General features: G+C 27.5%; 1 protein-coding gene across 1 annotated transcript in view; it reads right to left on the reverse strand.

Moving 5' to 3' along the window:
• Nucleotides 1-2714: 2714 nt before the first annotated feature.
• The window catches only part of LOC145834412 (potassium/sodium hyperpolarization-activated cyclic nucleotide-gated channel 4-like), a 28479-nt gene continuing 13921 nt past the window's right edge, over nt 2715-17272 (reverse strand). The window contains exons 5-18 of the mRNA XM_082941841.1: nt 13515-13646; nt 12343-12504; nt 10540-10672; nt 10164-10249; nt 9786-9932; nt 9301-9421; nt 8849-8974; nt 6567-6731; nt 5449-5573; nt 5018-5070; nt 4321-4423; nt 3873-3990; nt 3263-3424; nt 2715-2968 (exon numbers count right to left, since the gene is read on the reverse strand). Of these exons, the coding sequence (XP_082797967.1) occupies nt 2715-2968; nt 3263-3424; nt 3873-3990; nt 4321-4423; nt 5018-5070; nt 5449-5573; nt 6567-6731; nt 8849-8974; nt 9301-9421; nt 9786-9932; nt 10164-10249; nt 10540-10672; nt 12343-12504; nt 13515-13646 (1887 nt within the window). The remainder of the gene's footprint in view (nt 2969-3262; nt 3425-3872; nt 3991-4320; nt 4424-5017; nt 5071-5448; nt 5574-6566; nt 6732-8848; nt 8975-9300; nt 9422-9785; nt 9933-10163; nt 10250-10539; nt 10673-12342; nt 12505-13514; nt 13647-17272) is intronic.

Genomic DNA, 17272 nt, shown 5'->3' on the forward strand with positions numbered 1-17272 from the left:
AGGAATCAACTAATACGATTAGTCCATTTTAATACAAAAAGTACAATTACACCTTCGGTTTAAATGGCTATTTTTATAAACATCTAAACAAGGGTTTCCCAAAGTGAGCCATAACAGATACTCAGCAGGCCATAAGCAGCAAAGGGGCCAAAGGGGGAAGAGGACATGTGAGATGAGGCGACCATGAGACCATAATTTGAAACTTACACTAGATATTCTGGAGTTGTTGATAAAGAGCAAAAAAAAAACAAATAATGGTCTTTAGTGCTTTGAATGGTAGTAATCTTTTGAGTTAAAGGGGGCCATTTGAAAAAAGAAAAATTTGGGAAACCCTGATCTAAAAGTATAGTTAAGTTATAAATAAAGACATGTTAAGTTTTTTATAAATCGAAAGGTCAATCAAAATTTACAAACACTAAATTGCTAGTGTTACAAGCTTTAAATAAAGAACGAGTCAATTATGCACGAAAGCACTTTTGCATGAAGGGTCAATTATGCACGAAGACCTTTTTGCACGATATTAGAAAAAAAATCATATATAAACAAAATGATATATATACATTAGCTAATAAAACTTACAAAACAAAATACCGACCGAGAGCAAGGGTTAGGGCCTTAGGGGTAACAGTTATACAATTGAGGTAAGATTTTTTATTCAAAGTTAATCTACTTCAAACATAAAAAGTTTTTATTTAAAACTTTGTTCGTTTTGAATTAATATATATGATACAAATTCTTAAAATATTAAAAACTAAAACTTTATTTTTTGAGCAAATTTTAACGGCGTGTTTAATATTAGTAAATTTGATAACTTAATCAAAATAGTTACATTCTTGTTCTAATAGACTTACATAAAGCAAAAATGCTAGTTTATTATTTTTACCTTTATCCAAACTTACAATAAGATAACAATAACTTGAAAACTTTGGTTCGTTTATATTTTGAAAATTTAATGCCTTAAATGAAGTTTTAGCTTAAAACAAATTTTCAATTGACAAGAAAATTAAAAACGATTTATACAGAAAATTCGATAAGCATAATTAAAAAACCGTTTTAAAATAAAAACATGTAGTAAATGTTCCTTGAAATATATTATACTAGTTACTTATAATCAGTATAAGACCTTTTCTGAAACTGTTTACCATAGAAATTTTAAATATACTTTCTTGCTGCCCAAGGTTTTTAACTTGTTGTTATATATATGTTCACAGCTGATTTGCATAAACTTCTTTTTGTTAACATTGAACTCATTTTTACAGGAGTTTTAAATTCAGGGCCTTTTAGATTAGTCACTTCGTAGGTTTTTATACCTCCACAAACAACAATATCAAATTTTTCCTGATTGCAATAACGATTTTCATACTAAACTGAAGGTACACCTCGGTAAGGTATTGTCATTCTGTAAGATGAAAATATCCTTAACCTTAGATATAAAATAATCACTAACAACCTTAAGAAATGAATACATTAGTAAAACATTAGTATAACGTCAGCTAAACTTAATATTGATAAACATTAGAATTGTTTATAAAATATAAATATTGAAAACATAAATACTGTATAAAAGAAACCATATAAATACTATATATAAAAACTCAATCGCCAAGCTGGTTTTGTACTAAATAGGAAGTTGAAAGTATATTTTATGCGAGCAGTTTTATAAAATTATACGTTTTGTCTTTAAACGTGTTTATGTCACAGAATAACTAATTTCTGTTTAGTTAACTATTAACAGAATAACGATTTTTTTATACTTTATTTACTATAACGTGAATAAACGACTTAGGAACAAAGACTAAACTCAAAGAATTTTTTGCAACTAGATCAATTTCACGTTGTTATAGAGCAAACATTTAAAAAAAAAATAAAAGAAACAAGATGAGTTATAAAGTAAATTATATGTAAAAATAACTGTATTAAAATATTTATATTTTTAAAACGTAATTAAAACAGCATTTTAAGTTTAATTTCTCTACTTACAAGTTTGTTTTTTTTTTCTTTTCTATTTAAAGCAGCATAAAATATTCACTTGTTTTAGAAATACGATAAGCAGAACTACAGCTTTTAAAATTTTTAACAATCTTTTATATATTTTTTAACTTTAACTAAAATTAATTTGAGTTAAGTAATTAAATAAAACATTTTAAAGAGTTTTGTTTTTATTTTATATAAATAGTTTATGTTTAATACTACAGGAAAATTTTAAACCAAAAAAATGTACAGTAATAAAAAATACGTAAGATATAGCATTAACATTATTGTAGTACTAGGACTTAAAAGAAAATATAAAATAAAGCTATTCATTTCTAAAATCGACACAACAGGTTGGAAACACATAATAATCAGCGACTTGTTTAAATGTAATATATATATATATATATTAAACTTTAAAAGGGTAAACGGTTAAAATGCTGAGATTCTGCAGAAAAAATATTTGGAAAAACTATACGTATTTCAGCAATCATGATTTAGAATAACAAGTACTTTGTTCTCAACAGCTTTTAATGATTTTCGATTAAATCGAACTTGGGTTTTTATAACAGCTTGCATTATTTTTTTTTTGTTTTTTAATATTTCAAAGCAATAGCGAAGAGTAAAAACCAACTGTTAAACATGCCACTACGAATTGCATCAATCTCATATGAAAATATCCTGTTACTTTTTGCACTTTGCTTCTATTGCACCTAATTTTACGCGCATTTTCAAACCAAATTTTACAACAGCTTCTTGTCGTCTTCCGACAAAAACCCGTTTTCTCCCTTGCCCCCGCACAGAGACGTCTCTTCGTTCAATTTCTCCACTTCCGAGTTTTTCCCGCCGTTTTGCTTCACTGGTTTCGCGTCGTTGCGCTCCGCTGGTTTCGCGCCGTCCTGGAGTTTTGGCGCAGAAATTTTGTAGCCGTTTGGTGGCGGGTCCTCCGAAACGAGCCGCACCGTGGACAGCTTGATCGGCGGTTGCTTCTTCGTTTCTGATTGAAATTTGGTTATTCAGCTTAATCTTTTTTTTTTGCTCATTTTTTAAGTTATTTATAAACTTTAACTATACAATTAATATTTAAGAACACCTTCCGGATAATGTTTTTTGTTTGTCGTTGTTGCAATCTTTTTGATAAAAAAAAAATTAATTTTTTTTTTAAATGATATATATCTGACCAAATTTCTTAATGAAAAAGTATAAGCTTCAAAAAATACTACTAATAAACTTGACTTTAATCTGAGAAAAATTCAATCAAGTTGATTAATAATGAAATTAATTCACCCACCAGCAATATCAGGACTCTTGGGACGTTCAACGGTGATCAAAGGGCTGCAAGGCGACGCGTTCGTAATTGTGACGTCACTTTCGCTACTCGGAGTGATGACGTCATTTTTCGTGACCTCATCATCTTCGTGAGTCGAAGATTTATGACGGCGTTTTATTGAATCTTGATAAGAATAAAAGTTGAATTAATCAAAAGTAACATAACGGATTAAAGCTAAATTAAATGAAGTTGATGAAAACCCTAGAGTAAATTTAGCTATCTACATGTGAATTGCCATAACTTGGTTGATTTATTTATAAAATAAAACTATAAAACGAAGATTATAAATTCTGCAGTTTATAGATCGCCACACATGCCAGTGTCGACAAAAAAGGAAAACAAGTTTAAGATGTAGATTTTAATGGCTTCATAAACTATAAAAGAGTTGTTTTTTAGACGAACTCACATTTACGGTCGTGTAGAAATAATGCTAAAAACTTAACAAATATGTCGTTAAGAGTTACCTTTGAAAACACATAAATTAAGTTAGCATTTTGCTTATAGATTGTTGCAACAACTTCTTAAGATTAAGAGCTTAACGTTAAATTTATAAGAATAAAAAAAATGATACCTTCAGATTGTACTTTTCCTAGAAATGAAGGTCTACAAATAGCGTCTGATTTTCTTCTGTGTTTTAAGTCTTCATTTCTCAGTCTTGGAGACAACAGTCCTCTGTGAGTCACTATCGGCTGTAATGTAGTGAATGTTTTTGAAAAGTAAAGTGGTACCAAACTATATAAAAAAAAGGTTTAGCTTCTTTATTTAATAAAAAGAAACTTTTTCATTTAAAATTATCTAGTAACAAGTTTGCTAACTCTAAATAGATAATGTAGTGTAGTAAAAATTTAGAACATTGAGTACTCAAAAAAAAAGAAGTTAAAAAGACACATAAAAAACGAAGCAAAGTTATAAGTTTTATGGTGAAACCCAGATAAATGTTTAAAAGCTTACATTTATTTGAACTTACACCCGTTATCCATCTAAAGTAAACTGATGAATCAAAACATATACAAACGAACCGAATGTGAGCCGGATACTTTTTTCCCTTCTTTTTCCTTCTTTCTGTGGGAAGGGGAAAGCGATTGAAGCATCTTTTCGAATGTCGAAGGTGATCGGTGCATGCTGAAACGTCACAAATACAAAAAATGTTTCATTGATACGTCATAATTGATAAAATATTTCGGTGATACGTATAATTAATTTTTTATTTCGTTTATACGTCATAATTACAATTTTTTTGCTATAACGTCAAAAATGAAATTTATTTCTTACTTAGTTTGCTGTTACGGTATAAAAACTATTTTTTATTGATACATAAAACTAAAACGATAAAATAATAATAATAATAGTAATAAAAAAAGATAAAAAAATAAAAAAAAACTTTTGTTATTATATCATAAATTAAATACACTTTCTGCTTGTTTTGAAAACATATGATATTTATAAAATATAAAGAGTTTAACTCGTTTTAGCTCATTCAAAAATACAAACAATAAAAAATTTATAGTTAAAAAGTTTACGTCTAAAAAAAAAACAAGTAGGTATGTAGTGTTATGCCTTTTACCTTGAAACAAAAAACACTTGATGGATAATACACTTTAAACATGTTTAGCTTTAAGTAATTTTATAATTTTTTTTTATATATAAACTACTATTACTGTATTTATTAGTTAAGATATTGGTTAAAATATTTTAGTAAAATTAGTAAACACTAACTTGTTAACATGTAAACTGTCTTTCTTACAATGGCCTTCTTTTTCCATAAATGACTGCGAAAACAAAAATAAATAACACTATTGAAATAATTAAATCAAAAGTAGCTCAAATTTAAAGAAACAAGCTTATGTTACTTACAATGATACTTTAAAAAGAAAAAGTTAAACAAGTTGAATAAAAGTTTTAAAAAAACACAGACTTTTTGAATATTCATTTGGTTATTTTACTCGTGTAAAAATGAATAAAAAACGTTTTAGTCACTAGTTTTATAAGAGATGTAACAAATTTTAACTAAAAGTTTTAACAAAACACCAACTATAAAAAATTCATTTGGTTTTTATACTCGTGTAAAAATAAAAAAAAAATGTTTTAGTCACTAGTTTTATAAAATATGGAATAAATTTTAGATAAAGTTTTACCAAAACACCAACTTTTTCAATGTTCATCTGGTTGTTTTTGTCGTGCAGCTCAATTTTCTGCGCAATCTCTTCTGCCTCTTTGCTTGTGCTCTTGTCCAAGCTGTGCACTGATTTGCTCAAGTTTTCCGTGTTTTGACCTGTAAACGTAAACAATCATAGTTCTGGTTAGTATTGTTTGAGAAAAAATATACTTATTGTGTAAATATTTACTTTATTTTTAACTCTACACGTAAATTTTAATTTCGATAAATTAAAATGAAAACATCTTTAAAATAAAGCAAACAAAGAAAACAAGTGTATTTTACAACAAATACTACAAACTTACTGTTAATATAAAAAGTATTTTTACTAATGATAACGTCAGTTACACAGATCAAATATCGGCAGTTAATTTTAAAAGGCTTGCATGAACATTACAAATCCAAAATTGAAGACATGGCTTGATGAACTCGTTTAGAATATTTTTTTTAATGTGGCCATCGAAAACACAAAGAAATAGTTTATCATAAAAATAAAAATAAATGTTGCTACTTTTCGATCTTAAAAAACCTAAAATTTTAAGAGAGGGCTGCACGTTATTTTTGGCTGAATAACGAGTTTTTTGTTATTTTTGATATTAGTAAGGAATCAAACCAATTAATGAGCTTATAAATATTGTAGAAGACAGCTTTTATTGTCAACACTTTGCCCAAACAAAAGGCACTTTTAAAGATTTGAATAAGTAAAATACCTACTATCCTCACAGCATAAAACTTAAACTTAAAAAGTCTTTTTAACCTCATGGCAGCAACACTCTGAAAAGCATCCCTCATTAGGTACTTGTAAAAATTTAAATAAATCAAACTGAAACTCGTCGAATAAATAAATGTTTAACTACAAAGTAGAAGTTGAAAAGCTTACAAACCTAATCTCTTAAGCTGCAACTCTCTGCAACGCATCCGTCATCGAAATTTACTCATCGAATTAATAAAAAATAATAATAATGTATATATGTATAACAAAACAAACAAACCCAGTCTTTTGAGCCTCATTGCTGCCACTCTCTGCAACGCGTCCCTCATTAGGGGTACTCATCGAAATAATAAATAATAATAATATTTATATATATATATTAAACAAAATTAACAAACCTAATCTTTTGAGCCTCATTGCTGCCACTCTCTGCAACGCGTCCCTCATCAGGGGATACTCGTCGAATATCTCTTTCATGTCTTCCGCGTGAAGGGAGTAGGTCGAGCAGTACGTGGTTGCTATGACGCTCGCCACCCTCCTGTCGGTTGCTATCAGGCAGATTTCTGTGTGACGTCATAGTTGTTATAAAAATATTGACAGTCAAATGTATAAATTAATGAATTTAGTTGTAATTAACTTTTAGTTTTACTCTCAGTTATGCTTTAGTATCAAGTTATTTGAAACTTTGCCTCAACTTGCTCGATGATCATCAGCAATTGAATATGACCCATTTAAAATAAATTTTAATGTTTTTAATTACATGTAACAACATTCTTATGAAAAATATTAAACTTGCTTGTAAAGACAATTTAAACTTCAGTACCACTTCAAACGAAATAAGAAAAAAATCAAGATAATAAATATGTCGATCTAATCTACATGAAAGTTTTATTCTAGATAGAAAGATATAATGAATAAAAAATGTTTTATTTTTCAAAAAATTGATAGGTTGTACTAAATACATTCAGCGTTCCATTTTACATACAAGTTATTTTGATAACGAATTTATTTCTTCAAGATAATTATATTTTTAAAACAATATATTGATAAGAAAAGTATTACAGTCGTGTTACTAATCAGGATGAAATTAATAATTATTTTATTATCCTCTTTAAAGTCTTGTCCAAAACTTCAATTTCTTCAAATTAAACATATTTGTAAACAAAAACTTGTTTTCGAAAAAGTATATGGACAAGAAAAATATTACAGTCGTATTACTAATAAGAACTAAAACTTTAGTATCTAAAACTTGGGGAACCGAACATTTTATTTAGTTTAAATGCAGCGTTAACATACTAAATTTGTTATTTACTAACATCAATTAGAAAACATTTCAAATTAAAGCTTTTTCACTTCAAACCATGCTGAAAATCAACAGTTTTACTTAAAGACAGATCAAAGTCTTGTGATTCATATAATGTTTCTAATCTAAATAAAAGGCCATGTTAAGAGATATAAGTAAAGAAAAATCTAATTTAACTACATAGAAAAGTGCAAAAGAAACACAAAAAAAGTTTTTCGTAACTAGATGGATCAGTCTTTTGAACAAGATAACTTAAAGAAAAAAAGTTATATACTTTTCAAGTTTAGATAGTCATTTAACTACTTTAAAACAAGAAATATTTCATTTAGAAAACCCTCATTAAAAAAATCAAGGTTCAAGCTATCTAAAGTATAAAAAATATAATAAGTTGTTAAACTAGTTTGTTTAAAGTGTTAATAATTAAGCACTTTAAGAAAAAGCATATAACACAAATAAATTAAAACCATAACAAAAATAAACTTTTACATTAAAGATGTATTAACTTTAAAGAGTCATTGAAACAGACACAAAAGTTATGGTTAAATTATTAAATCACTCTTCAAATATACTGTTTCAAAACAAACACACACAAACACACACACACATATATAAACAAAGTAGTCTGCTACAAAAGAGTTTACAACGTGGAATCAAGGAGTTACGGTACAGTCTACTGGTGCTCACTGCAAACTACACAAAAGGTGTAACTAAATCAGAGAGACTTACGAGGCAGGTCTGAGCTTTCGGGAATGTAAAAAACATCGGATTCCGTGGCTCTGAACCAGTTGGAAATGTTCTCGGATATTGTCGACGCGTCTTCAATATATACTACTTATTTTTATGTCATTAGTGAGAAAGTTGAAAGGTAAATTAGAGTCTCAAAACCACGATATGTATATTTTACTGTTAGACGCGTCGTTTTTATTTTAAGTAATGATGCGTTTACAAAATGAATAAAAATAGTTATGTATTATCAGCAAGCTTTGTTTATTAAATGCTCAAAATTTAACTTTTACAGTAAAATAACACATAGAATTTTTGAAAGTTAGCACTAAATTAGTTTGGTATAATCTGGTAAAGGAACCATTTTAGTATACTTTTTATTTATTATGATGAAAAGTGTTAAACTATGTTGAAACTAGGTACATATCCTTTAATTAATAGTTTGTCGATTATTTTTTACAATAACTTATCATAAAAAGTTGTTTTAATTTTTATTAAAAACCAAATAACTACTTAGTAGTAAAGTTGCAAAGTTAGAATGTTGCACAACCTATAAAAAGCCTTTAAAATGGTTAGCAATACAAAAAGAATAATAAAACTGTCGTAAAAGATGTGAAACTAAAATGAACATGATGTTCTAAACACACAACGAACCTCCAAAAAAAGATCCATCGGACAGTTGTTTGAGTCTTTCCGGTCTGGAACTTGAATGCACATCTACAAGTCCGTGTTGAATAAAATACATCTTCTTGCCCATTGTCCCTTCTTTTACTATCACATCTGTTACAAACGTAAACAGTATGTATTGTAGGTAATCATCGTTTGTTAGAATCAATTAAACTTAGTTGTATCAGTATTATATATAGAGATACTGTAACCAACAAAATTTTTTATATTATAATTTATTAAAATGCTAGGAATTCAAATAGCTTTGATGTTGTAACAAATTCTCGTACAATAAGTCTTGCATACTATTTATTTTAGTTTTATGTAGAGCTTTTTAGTAGTTTTGTACAAAAAGTATAAAAATGTTTTGACTGCCAAAGTATATCTTAATTAGTTAGATAATTACTTTAATAAACAGTCTTAAAGAACATGTTTCATACCTTCAGGTTGAAAAACTTCGTACTTCAGCTTTTGCACGACTGCGGTTACAAAATCAGGCGAGGCATCTTTGAAAAAGGGAACCGAATCGACTAAATGCCTGCAGTTGAAATTCACTATTTCCTGTGAAAATAAATTTATGTTTTTTAAATAAAACCAATATGAAGCGTTTAACCTAACGTCTTTGTTTTGATTTCATTAAAAAGCCTGTAAAGTAGCACAAAATGATTGTTAGAGGTAGTTTTGAAAAACTAACGTATTATAAAAAGTTTTCACGTATTCATTACTAATACAAATTACTTGTTCAAAAATGTGTAAGCTTATAACGATCTTCTCTGATACATGCATTGTCATTTAAAATTAACAATAAACTGATTATTAAATAAAGTTAAAAATAAATATTATGACATGGTATAGTATAGAAAAAATATCCTAAAACTAAACAGTCAACACATTTTCAATTCTGACTGTAAACATAACAACAAACCTCTCTGAGACTTTCTGAAAGCTCATCGAGGATTCCCTGTTCGTCGAACATCTTTCCCTGGAACCTGTTCTCGTAATAATCGTAGACCCTCTTCCTTGTGGCCTTGGGGAGGTGCCTGAACCTCAAGTACTCTTTCACTTGCATGTACTGTGAGGGGTAATAGTAGAAAAATCACCATTAGTATTTAGAATTGTTTAAACTTGTGCGATAACTTTAAGCTGTTTGTGTGAAACATAATTGCTAAAAAAAACGTCCAATAAACTTTAAACACTGCTTATCACTAAATCGTTTTTATAAACTAACTCGTTTGTATAATTAGAATTAAAGTTTTATTTTATTAAAGCTCGTGAAAATGTAAGAGGCTGTTCACGAACTAACTTTTTCTTTGTATTGTCTCTCAGATGAGTCCATGGACTGAATAAGAGCTGTGGCGTTACCAATAAACATTGCAAAGCACACAGCACCTACAATAATAATAAAAATTTTTACTCAAGTATTTAACCATATCTTGCTAAACCTGTAAAAGGTTAAAAAGATCTAAAAACTAAAAAAATACGATTCTTAAAACTGTTGAATTAGATAATAAACTTTTTAGAAAAACTTACATAAAAACAAATTTATAGTAAAAGTGAAATAGCCATATTAAACACTTGATTTTTTCGATAAAAAAGTACTATGATGTCATATATCAGAGTTTTCGATGAACAAAATCGCTTTTATCAAACTATTTTAAAATGTTACAATTATTACAAACCAGAGATCATTGAGAGCATGGTCATCCACAGATCAGTGAGGTTCTGAGGAGGTTTCTGACCGTACCCGATACACAGCATGTGAGACATGGCTTTGAACAGGCACCATGAGTACTGCTCAGCCCATGTTGCGTTCTGTATAAAGTTTTATGTATAGTATTATTACTATTTAGTTTATATATAAGTTTAAATATAACATGTTGCGTTCTGTTGGTGATACAAGTTTAATATATACATATATATATTTATTTATTTTTATTGTAACTAGTTTGAACAAACACCATGATTAATGTTGAACTCATGTTAAAATAATTCTTAATACAAATCATGTTGGTGATCAAATAATTATATATGTACATACTATACATATTTGTTTATAAGTTTAAACATAATCAGTTATTAAACACCAAGAACACTGTTTAGCCCATGTTGAGTTATGTTAGTTGTACAAGTTTGGTATATTTATAACTTTAAAAAGTATGTAGCATTTGTTAAGTTTAAATATATGTTTAAAGTATTTTGAACATGCTTTCTGTTTTTATAAGTAGGTTAAAAGTTAAAAGTTTTACTTAAAAGTATTATGTTTCTCAAAGTAGAAAGTTGACTAATAAGCATACTTTCATAATTACTTGTGGTAAGTTTTGTTGAGATAGTAGACTAAAATTTTTATTCATAAATACAAAAACTTTACACAAATTAGCTTAGATCAAGTTACTTTTAGTAACTAAGGTTTTGTAGTAATTTCAACTTCAATTTGTTTGCTATGAAAAGTCGTTATTTATACAAAAAGCTGTAATTTATATTAAGCAGACTTTTATAAACCTTTTCTTAGTTATCTAAAAAACATATGCTACCTTATGTAAATTAGGTTTGTCATTTATCAAAGTTTATGCTCAAAGACGTCTTGTGTTACACAACACACTGATCAGTATTTTTTAAACACAGGCATCAGTTAATACAGATTTCTTTATTTTTTTTTTCACTGCGAAAACACAGCTGCTCTATCAAATTAGTGTTTCTAAACAGTTTTTCTTCGAATCGAACGTTGATTTTCAAAATCAATAACCGCGCGAGTTGCATCAGCATTCAAGCATGCCAGACGCAGTCAGTTAACAAATTTTTCTCTTGAATCAATAAAAAGTTGCAATCGTGAGCATCGTGCAGTAATATACGTAGTTTTAAGTGCTTTTTTCGCTCTTGTAAACAGAAATAGTAACAACTTGCACAATATTCGACTTTTATATATGTTTAATTTATTAATAAACTAAACATTAGTTTTATAAAAATCACTATGGAAATATATACCTAACTCCAAAATAGTCTTATGGAGTAAAAAAGAACAAAAATAAATAGATATTAATTCAAAATTATTGGCTGCTTAATTTTAATGTTGGTCTTAAGAAACTTGGATAAGTTTTAAAGCTATTTGTTCACCAAAAGCTAAAATGTATGTACATATGATTTAAATAAAAAGCATCAAGATTACATTTTTTAACAACAGTTGTTTTTAAAATACACTTTTTACTGTACTAAAATATTTTTTGTAGGTATAACGCTTAAAACAATTTTAAACATTTTGTTTAAACATAACGAATAGCAGTATTAAAATATTATAACTTTTTTAGGTAAAATTTAATTAAACATAAAAGTTATGTAATCAATTAACTAGGCATTATGAGGCATTGAAATATTCAATATAACAAATGGCTTTTTCGGTAATAGATTATGCAATATAAACAGCAATTAAAGTATTAAAATAGAAACATTTTTAAACAACAACAGTAGCTTTATGACGTCACACACACCTGCAAGTTGTCGATGACGATCCATGAGTCGTGCGGGAAGTCGTTGAGCATGGGCACCATGAACTGCAGGCACCCGTTCAGGTGGCCAATCAGGAGCATCAGGCACACCAGGTTGAAGATCCTCACGGCCGCCACCGCCAGGTCGTACTGAAGCCCCACGATCTGTTTCACGAGAGGGGATTTTTGTTAAGGGGTGTTTTTTGGTTGAGAGATGAAAACTAACTTGAAACGTTTTGGGACAGCTCACAATGACGATGATCAGTCTAACAGCGAGTTAAAAACTATTTTAAAAGAACCTCTTTGTTTTTTTAACGATTTTGTAACGACAACTGTTTTAATTACGTCACGAAAGCTTGACTATGACGTAGTAATGTTACTGGACAAAGCACAACAAAAAACCAACAAAATACTATAACTTTCAATACTGACAAGGTTGAAAAGGTAGTCACTAAATCAATTGTAACCAGTAAGTTTATAAATAAGTTTTTATGACTTTAGAAATTTGATACGTTTTAAAGCTATTTGTTCGTCAAAAGCTTACATGTAAGTATATTTGATTCGAATAAAAAATATCAAGATTACATCTTTCAACGACATCGCTCAAATAATGAGGTAAAAAAGGTTAAGTAAAAGTTTTTTGTATAACTTGGTGTTTTTTTTTAAGTTTAAGTAAAGCACAAAAATAAAATCACAAATTTTTTCAGCTGAGCTTGTTTCAATAGTCACAAAAAATTATAGTTTTACTAATCAGCTAAGACACTTATACTGAAAATATCAACTATACAAACAACAGATACAAATTTTTTCCTGTTTATTTTAAAAGTATAATGGATTGATCAACTACAACCACAAAACATAAGACGATAAGCTACTGACACTTGTAAGCATTTAATATAAAACAAGTCCATTATTTTGATTTTTCAAATAAGTACTCTAAAAGATCTTTTCACTGCAAATAATTCGAACAACTATTAACAAATCAAAAATAGTCAAAACCAAAATGTTTTAACATTTAACTTATTTTTTAGGGACGGAGCACAACAAGTACTTATAACCAAAACAAAAAAGTTAAAACTACATATATTAGCAACTAATATTATTTTTAACTGTTTAAGGGACGGAGCACAACATTATTTTTGTGACGTCACAATGGTTAACGACTTTCTCACCACCTGTTCCCACTGATGCACGTATCTAATGAGCCTGGAGATCCTGAGAAGCCGCAGCAGGGACAGTATCTTGGCGAACCGGAACAGCTTGACCGCTCGTGAGGCAGAAGCCGACGGACGCTCCACTGACGTCATCTGTGTGACGTAACAAGTAAAAACAAGTAGATAGTAAAATACTTACTTTTGAGTATTTCAATCACAATATAAATACATAAGTATCATATAGTACTATTTGTTGTATAATAATAGTTACAAATTGACAATTCATTTTTTCTCTCGAGCCAGAAGCCAAAGGGCGCTCCACTGACGTCATATGTGACATAATAAGTGAAAAGTTGTTTTTTTATATGTTCAAACAACTAATAAATCTGTTATCGTTTGTTTTAGAGTTACGAAAATAAAATTTCTAAATTTTTTTTAAAACTATAAAAATCTTTTTAAATTTTCAATTAAACAATAAAAACAAAAATAAGGTCATGCTATAACCACATGACGTCATCACGCTCCACTGACGTCATCTGTGTGACGTAATAAAAAATACTATTAAGATACTAAGTTTTAGAAATATTTAGTTTTAAAAACTTTTAAAAATGAGATATTAAATGATAATTTGTGAAGTTATTTTTTTCAACAGTTGTTCAAACAACTTTTAAGTTTATTTTCGTTTTTTACAGAGGTATGAAAATAAACTTTATGACTTTTTTAAGTCTTCAAATAAAATTTAAAGAAGTACGCAAAAACGAGGAAAGTTTAAAGCAGTACCTGCTATGACCACGTAGCGTCATCACGTGCCACGTCAACACGCTAATGACAGTTTTGGTTACATAGCATTCAGTTAATTAATTGATCTATACAACTCAATAATTCAAAAATAATAAGTCAAACGAAATCAAGTAAGTCGTTAGCTTATTTGAATAAAATAGTCTGACGTCAATGTTTGTTGCTTAACTTATTACTGAATTAATTGTAAGCTTTATTATATGAAACTCTTAACTAATGAAAGTTTTAAAAATATAATATAATTGTATACGAAATTTACGTGATAGTTGTTAGCTGAAACTCTTTTTAAATTTAGATTATGTGAAAAGAATTATTATGAAAATAAGAACATATAATGTTTGCAGATAATAACTACCATTACATAAATATAAAAAAAAAAGTCAAAATTTAAAAACTCATTAAAGATTATGTTATTGAAGTAACTAAAACTTGTAGTTGATTTTTGTATTAATATAAACAAACTAGTTTTACTTCAGTACTTTTTTACAAGAAATTTTACTTTCCTGAATAAATATATACTATTGTATCAAGTTTTTCTAAAACGTTTTTAGCTGCATGATTTATTTGATATAAAACTTGGTATTTTTTCCCTGAGAAAAAAAAAATGTTTACGGAAAAGTAAAAACAAAATCAAGAATGCAAATAGAATTGATTTAGTTGGCTCAAGGCGATGTTTTACAAAAGTTGTATGATAAATATTGTAAACTTAAACTAAGTAGTTCGAAAACAAAATTTAGTTACACTGTATTTTTACCTATTTTTAATAATCCGGAAGCTTAATTTACAATTTTATTCAATGAAAGCTTTATTAAACAATTTTTTGTTAGTACTAATACGTTATTAGGGTACTTGGAACAATAACTAATTTACAGAATGTTAGTTTACTATAATTATCGCAAGTGTATTAATTTGTTTAAATAACTTTTATATTCACGTTTTATATGTGATTTTTGATTTAATATTGATGTCTTGATTAAAATAAAATCTAAAATAATATATTACTACTGATACATATTTGATTTTAATGAAATTTTTTATACATATCTTGAAATTCATCTTAATTAAAACTTTTTTTAATCAATAGTCATCGACTTTATTTTTTCTCATTTTTTTCTTTTTGATTGAAATTAATATTGACAATAGAGTTACTTGAAAATTTAGTTTATAACTGCGTTATAATTGTAAATGTTTAGAATACTACTAAAATGTAACTCAAAATAGTTTATAATAAATTTTTATTTAAAACCCATGATTAGAAACACTTTTTTTTACTTTTAAGCCAAAATTTTACAGGTAAAACGTGAATTTTTTAGTATTTCTATCTCAAGTTCACAAGCAGTTTCAACATATGCTGGACAAGACAAAATTTAAATTATTTATAGCGAGCGGCCTTATAGCAAGTGCTCAAATAAAAATGTCAAAAATTTATCGCTTTTCTTCATAATTCTATTATTATCTTGTACTTTATAAAGGTTAAGTATGTTTAGTATAAAGTCGTTTTTACACTTAAAATTACTTGAAATTTTGCAATACAAAATTTTTTTTAAACCAAGGCGTTTAGTGATATTTTAAAAGTTAAGTTTTTAGATATCTATCTAAATATTTTTAAACTAAGCTTTTTTGTAAAAAATATTTTACATGGGTGATTTTTATTAGTTTAATATAAAAATTAAAAATAATAACTTTATAACGTCTGACTGAATTTTATAAAAATACTTGACAAAAACAAATAAATACAACGGAAATTTCTACTTTACTGTAATAAAAGTAAACAATTATAAGTCAATTTCAAAACTTCCTACACACAAGAAAGAGTTGGTTAGACATAATCTAATCTGTAAAAATAAATTATTTATGAATGACAAATTACGCTTGCGAACTCAGTTAAGTTTTGAAAATTATGTTTGCAGCGTGATGTAGCGAAACCAGTGCATGTTTAATTGATAAGCAGATGTTATCTCTACAACTGCGTATCTCTAGTAGTGAACTGTTGCAGATTGTGCAACTCATTGCATAAAATTGCAGCTAAAACAGTAAAACTTGAAACTTTTAGTTCAGAAGTTAGATATGTAACAGCAGTGAACTTGAAATATTAAAATGAGTAATTTTACAAGATATTTGGTAAACATTTTGTTTTTGTGTTCAAACTTTAAATTCAACACTTTTACAAGAATTCTCAAAAGTTTTATTTAAAAGAATAAAACATTTGACTTTTTATAAAACAGTTGTTCGACATGTTTGACTTGATTTTGAATAATATTAAACTTATAAACATAAAAAGTCTTAAAATAAAGTATAAATACTATATAGTGTTTTGTACTATAGCTAAAATACGTTGTTATAACTTTGAAAAATCATAAATGCAAATCGAACATTTGTTGATAAACTTAGAAATGCTTAAAAGGGTTTTAAATACTTAAATGCTTAATTAAATATTTTACAAAACTTTGTACAGCTTTCTAGACGATGTGTTTAATAACCAAACAAGATATTTTAGAAACATATTTAAACTTATAGGTAATATATTTAAATAAGTTTTGTTCAAATTTTAAAATTCAAAAAATTATTAAATTTTAAGTTAAAAAGGAAAAAAAAATGTCAGTATTTCCGCAAATATTAAATAAAGTTTTTAAACAAAATAAGCATAATAGTAGTTACAGACATTTTTTAAACCGCAGAGAGTAATAAACATTTTTTTAAAGATTATTTTGATGAAAACCAAAAGGTACAATAGAATGCTTGTTCACAAAAAAGAAGTAGTATTATGGTTTGATAGAGAAAATAAACACAATGCAATACAAACTTTTACTTACTTTTCAGTCATTAAACTGTTGTATAATTGCCTATTAGAAATAAATCTAATTTAAATTAGAATGAAGCTTGAAGGTTTCTTACAAAAGATATTACAAGCAGTTTATGTTAACTGCAGAAAATAGTCAATGGATAAATAAACACAATATAAACGTATTAAATCCATATCT

This window comes from Thalia democratica, chromosome 1, assembly GCF_965202585.1.
Source record: "Thalia democratica chromosome 1, ktThaDemo2.hap1.1, whole genome shotgun sequence".
Lineage (NCBI taxonomy): Eukaryota > Metazoa > Chordata > Thaliacea > Salpida > Salpidae > Thalia > Thalia democratica.